The sequence below is a fragment of the Nannobrachium achirus genome (assembly GCF_963921795.1).
Source record: "Nannobrachium achirus genome assembly, chromosome: 8".
In the NCBI taxonomy this organism is placed as follows: domain Eukaryota; kingdom Metazoa; phylum Chordata; class Actinopteri; order Myctophiformes; family Myctophidae; genus Nannobrachium; species Nannobrachium achirus.
The window spans coordinates 17,064,990-17,071,208 of NC_137817.1; the positions used below are offsets into that span (position 1 = coordinate 17,064,990).

Genomic DNA, 6,219 nt, shown 5'->3' on the forward strand with positions numbered 1-6,219 from the left:
AACACCAACTTCAGTGTTACAGTGTCAAGGTTATTATGTTTTTGAACAAATAACTAATGCACGTGATGAGATGTCTCCACTGCAGGAGGTCATACTGCCCAGGACACTGGATAACACATTGGATAACACCAAGCCATATCTGGCAATGTCCTTCTGGCTACTGGGCCCAAGACACGAAAACATCTGATATTGTTATGTTCTACATTGTTATGTTTAACTGTCCAATGAATGCTTGACAAGTCTATTTTCCCTGTACCTACTGAAGTATATTTGTGAAATGATGTTGCATTGTATTCAGATTCAGATTGAGAAAGAAACGAGCAACATGTTTATTGTACTGTACCTCTGGACATCTATTCTGTATGCTCATTTATTTAATATTCAGTAAGAGAAAAACTGACTTACACTGTGTGGTCTCCTTTATTGTGTGGGAGTGATCTTTAATCATTTTTGGGGAACTGTCTTATTCACATGGGATATAAAAATATGTCCATCAATACAGTATGTGGTCCCTGCTTCATCTCTCTATCAGCTATGGGGTCCTTGGCCGGAAAAAACATTGAAGACCCCTGATCTACATGAAAGCAGGACAGGTGCGCAAACCTATCCATACTGTATCCAGGGCCGAAGATCTTTAGGGGGGTCAAACTCCCCAAAATGCAGAGAAAACTGCATTTTGGCACAATTACCTAACACTCCCAGCACAACCATCCTCTGATGTGGCCCCCCTAGTGGTTGTGGCCCTAAGTGACCACTTATATTGCTTATATCCGAAACCGGCCCTGCACACACACACACACACACACGCACGCACGCACGCACGCACGCACGCACGCACGCACGCACGCACACACACACACACACACACACACACACACACACACACACACACGCCAATAATTTGGCCAATGTTTGACCAGTTTTTATGGAATAGTTTGTTGATAACTTGTGATGCAGTAATGGTCTTTTTCATTTCTTTCGCTCTTTTTTATGAGGTATTAAAAAGGTCCTTAAATTGTCATCTGGGGACCCCCCAAAATCATGTGGGGACCCCGCTGGGAGTGCTGACCCACAGGTTGAGAACAACTGCTCTACACCCTCCTCAAGACTAAGCGGTAGTGACAGGGACAACATGGGGGAATTGGCAGTTGTCCAAATAAGATACATTATTGTGCTTCCTCTTTCAGTCTCTCAGATACAAGTGTTTTTTTCCTGTCTGTGCCTTTATTGACTGTATGTATTTGTTTCCCTCGTAAGTAAGTAATACCAGCCAACAACTGCTGCAATAGCGCCTACACTCATTGAAATAGAGAAATTCAGAAACCGACTGGAGTGTCCACGTAAGGAGTAAATGGTTCTACTCTGAGTCTCTCTCGGATGAAACTTTGTACCCCATACTGTACCTACTATATAGGGAGATGCCAGCCACCCTGCTGAGAAAACTCATTTTGGCCACTTGTTCAAAATGACCCACATTTCATGTCCATATGTGAGACTTGGAACTTTCAGATCAAGTTGTTATGACTAGAAAGCTGCAATTCTGGGAAATTACAAGTGTGGTTGCACTGACGCGAGTCGCGAGGAATCCGCTTGAGAATCCGCTGAGGAAATATGAATGCCGTCTTACCATTTATATTAGATATTGTGATGTCAAGTGAAGCATGACCAATCCTGTCTGATTGGACATAATATCGTCCAATCAGAAAAGGAACAGAACAGATCCATTGAACTCAACGGACTTTGGGGGTTTTGGGATTACAGAAAAGGTTACAGAAAATGTCCACTGAACTCAATAAAAGGTTACAAAAAACCTTCAGTTGAACTCAATGGACTTTTAGGGTTACATAAAAGGTTACAAAAAAACGTCAGTTGAACTCAATGGACTTTTAGGGTTACATACAAGTTTACAAAAAATACGTCAGTTGAACTCAATGGACTTTTAGGGTTACATAAAAGGTTACAAAAAAACGTCAGTTGAACTCAATGGACTTTTAGGTTTACATAAAAGTTTACAAAAAAAACGTCAGTTGAACTCAATGGACTTTTGAGATCACAGAAACGTTAAATGAAAACAGGTTTACTTTAAGTGACATAAAAGTTCTCAGACCCAGAACAATAGTGTGATTGCCTGTAGCAACCACACTAACAACATCATGGTTTGGGTCCAGAGTCTAGTCTGGAGTCCTTCCCGTATGTAAATGGTTCTTCAGCACCATATATGGGAATGGGACATACATCATCAATACGTTGTGACGATTCAGATCGGTAGCCCGCAGTAGTATATAACCCCTGTGAGGGATTCTGTTAAAGATTCACAATATAGGACTTTTACATTTGTATCCAAACTTAACAGCCCCCTGTTTAAGACACAATATAGGACTTTTACATTTGTATCCAAACCTAACAGCCTCTAGAAATGGAGGTATTTGTAATGATCAGGCGTCAGAAGACCACAATCTTTGCAGATGCCAAGGAGACCAGCACTGTCTATGACCTGAAGCGCACTGTTGAGGGAATTCTAAATAGAGCGCCTGAGGAACAGAAACTCTACAAAGATGACCAGTTGTTAGAGGACAGCAAGACCCTTGCTGAGTGTGGCTTCAACAGCCAGAATGCAGGACCCGAGATCCCAGCTACAATTGGCTTGGCATTAAGCGTAGAAGATGAAAACTTTGAGCAGTTGCAGATCGAGCCCTTCTCCACCCCACCAGACATAACATGAATCCCATCGTATAAGTTGTGTATGTTGTTTTTTTTGTTTACAGCATGGCTATGCAGGGGCGGGAGGCAAGCCATCTATAAGAGGGTTGTGGTCTGTGTGTCTACGTAGGCCTATGTACGGTATATGTTTCTTGAGCTGCATGAAGTCCGAGATCCACATTGGAGCCAAGTGGTTCCACATGATCCCGAGATCCACATGAATACATTTTTATTTGTCACAGCATCTGACCACCAAAAGTGAACGGAGATAGAGTAGGCTAAGTAGTGTAGTACCCGTTCAGAAGGAGGCTAGACATCTGTATGAGGGTCTGTCTGTGTGTGTGTTTTCTTTTTGTCAATAATTAATGTCGCAAAACCCCCAGCTCGATCAGCGGGCAAATGTCTTGGGCACACCCAAGACTAGTGGTGCTAGCTTAGTATACACCTCCGTATTCCTTTCGTGTTTTGTACTTTTTTTAATTGAAAAAGAGGCCGGCCATCTAGAAGAGAGGGTCTGTGGTGTGTGCGTCCATGTCCATTTGTCTGGAGCTCAGAAATGGCTGGACAGATCAGCACCACATTTCTTATTTTTGTCTTGGCTGGCTGCATTCACCTTTTTTTTTAAAACAGACTTCACTTTTTTTGTGACTGGCATCCTTATTTTTCCCACAGCTCGTATCGGACTGAAACCTTTTTTTTTACATTTTATATTTGAAATATTTAACTTAAAATGTATTATGGACTCTAATGATAGTCAAATCAGGCTAAAACTGTGCCCCAACATGGAGTCATATCATATGTGATAGATGTTTTATACATGTTTTATAGATAGATGTGCCTGTCTTTGTTTGGAGCTAATCTCACAAACCACTGGACCGATCAACACCAAATTTATTGTGCACTCACAAATAGTCTAGATTTTGTAAAGAATATTTTTTAAACATTATAGCGGATGTCAATGGGTCTCAGTTTGTCATAATTTAGGCATGGTTGACGAATGAGGAGGTCATCGATATCAGGGCCGATCCTTGTGCATTCTGCCCCCCTATCCAAGGGTTGCAGAATGCTCGCTCACTAGATTTTATTTTTTACTTTTTTATTTTTATGCAGCATGTCAATTTCTCTGGGTTTCTTTTTTTATTTGCAGGATCTTTTTGGGTTATTTAGAGTTATGTTATAGAAACCATCCATCTATCCATCTTCAACCGCTTATCCAGAATCGGGTTGTAGGGGTAATAGTTCCTACATAGAGCTCCAGACCTCCCTTTCCAGAGCAACAATAGCACCCTATGTCTAAGGGAGACCACCCGTCTGAGAACTTATTTTGGACGTAATCTTATTCTTTTGGTCATGACCCACACTTCATGACCATGGGTGAGAGTAGGACCGAACATTGCTTGGTATATCGGGAGCTTTGCCTTCTGACCGTGAATCGATCCAGTGAGAGCTGGAGGTCTTGGACCGATGGTGCCATCAGGACCACATCATCCTCCAAAACAGTGAAGCAAACCTTAGCTCACCTAACTGTGCAATCTCTTCTCCGCCACTGCGTCTCGGGATCCTGCACATGAATATCACAAACAGGATACAGTAGGTGACAATGCGCAGCCCTGGCGGAAGACAACCCCCACCAGAAACAAATCCGACTTACAGCCAAGCACACGGACACAGCTCTGAGATTGGATGGCCTCAACAAGGACCCCCTCACCCCATATTCACGCTGCACCTCCCACAGTATCTTCTGAGGTACCCATTCACAGGCTTTCTACAAATCCACACATGTAGACCGGGTATGCATACTCCCATGGCCTTCTACAGTATCCCTGCCAAGAGTGAAGAGCTGGTCAGTTGTTCCACGACCAGGACGGAATCCTCCACCTGAATCTGAAGTTTGACTATCGGACGGACCCTCCTTTCCAGTACCTTGGTGTAAACCTTCCCAAGAAGACTAAGCAATGTGATTCCTCAATCTCAATAACTGGCACACACCCTCTGGTCCCATTTCTTAAACAGTAGCATCATACCCCGGGCTACCACTTGTTCAGCACTGTCCCAGAATTACATGCAATGTTGAAAAGACGTGTCAACCAACCAGAGCCTTCGGCATTTCTGGATGGATCTCTCACACCATGCATTTCGTACATGATCACAATCCAATTGTTTTTATTATTATATTTTCGTTAATTAATTTTATATTTTATTAGAGCTTTCTTTAACACCAATGTTACCTGCTCTTTGTGTGGCCTTATGAGACAGTCAGCATACACCAAGTAATCTCCTAGGTTTTTACCACGTGCATCTAAAAGAAAATAAAGGAGGTTATTTAAAAGATGGTGACGATTCTGAATCCGAGGTTAAATACCAATGTTTTATTTTATTTTTTATTTTTATAGGCATGATCTTGTGAGAATATGAAGCCTAGTTACTGACCGTACATAGCCTATTTCTGCTGTCAGGCAAAAACCAGCTAACTCCAAAATGTGGAGTTAGTTTTGGCCGAAGCGCTTTTTACTACTTCTCATTGGTTAAATTTTTTTTAACCAACACACAGACGAGAGGGCTAAACGGGTGGAGTTAGCTGGTTTGGCAGAAAGAGTGAGTAGGCCTATCCAGATGTAAACAGTGTTCAATAGCACTGATTTTTTTTTTACTTGAAAGCTGGTTTCTGCCAGACAGCAGCCTTTTAGCCTTCTCTTAACCTTTTGTTACAACTCGGTCTGGTTTAAAGCTTAAAGCCAATGTGTGCTTTACGTACTCAGGTGACCCTGTTTGTGGAAATTGGGGGGGTCAGGGAATGGCCCGGCCAGTCAGGAGCTGCCTTTCACTGTTGTACCGACGGCAGTTGGGATGCGATCACTGATTGGTCTGGTCGTTTTCTGGTTTCTCGTGCTCTCTGCCTATGGGCCGGGGTCTGGGATGGTGCCGTGGAGGGGCCGCGGCGTGTGGGTGGTGTCGGTCTGGTAATGCCGGGCTACAAACAAACCACCTTGTCTCAAAATACACCAGAGTAAGGCAAAGTGTGGACAAGGACGGATGCATGCACACCGCACAGACATAGGAGGACCTTAGGCAGGAAGCAAACCATAGTCCTAGAGACCTCTAAGTGCCTGCAAATGCAATCGCCCAAGAACACAGACAAGAAGACAGAGAGAGCCTCCTGTTGGCTCTGGCATAGGGGAGAGGACAATAGCTGGATGCCTGGAGGAGAGGGGCAGTGATTTGCCAATCATTGCTGACCCGCCAACTGAAGAGTGTTGTGGTTAAGGGTCGAAACACTCCGAGAAGGTTGGGGACCACCTAGCCTCGGAAACCCAGGCTTCATTTGGCGATCGGAAGAAAAAGAAGCCTGGGCGATCGTGTTATGATCACTGTTGTAGGAAGTGTAGAATTTCCCTAACCAATCAGAGTGCGGAGAGCGTCGCACTGAATGTGTTGACGTCATGACACAGCAGTGTTCTCTGCGCTGAGCAGAGGAGCAGAGGGGGGTGGGGGTGGGGGGGAGAACACGCCCGCCCATCT

General features: G+C 43.8%; 1 protein-coding gene across 1 annotated transcript; it reads left to right on the forward strand.

The window, feature by feature from the left end:
- Positions 1-2,416: 2,416 nt before the first annotated feature.
- On the forward strand, positions 2,417-2,722 carry LOC308289966 (elongin-B-like; the record flags this gene model as incomplete). The annotated part of the gene is made up of 1 exon (XM_080731746.1): positions 2,417-2,722. One exon carries the CDS (start codon positions 2,417-2,419, stop codon positions 2,720-2,722), a length of 306 nt encoding a protein of 101 aa, XP_080587872.1.
- Positions 2,723-6,219: the final 3,497 nt, after the last annotated feature.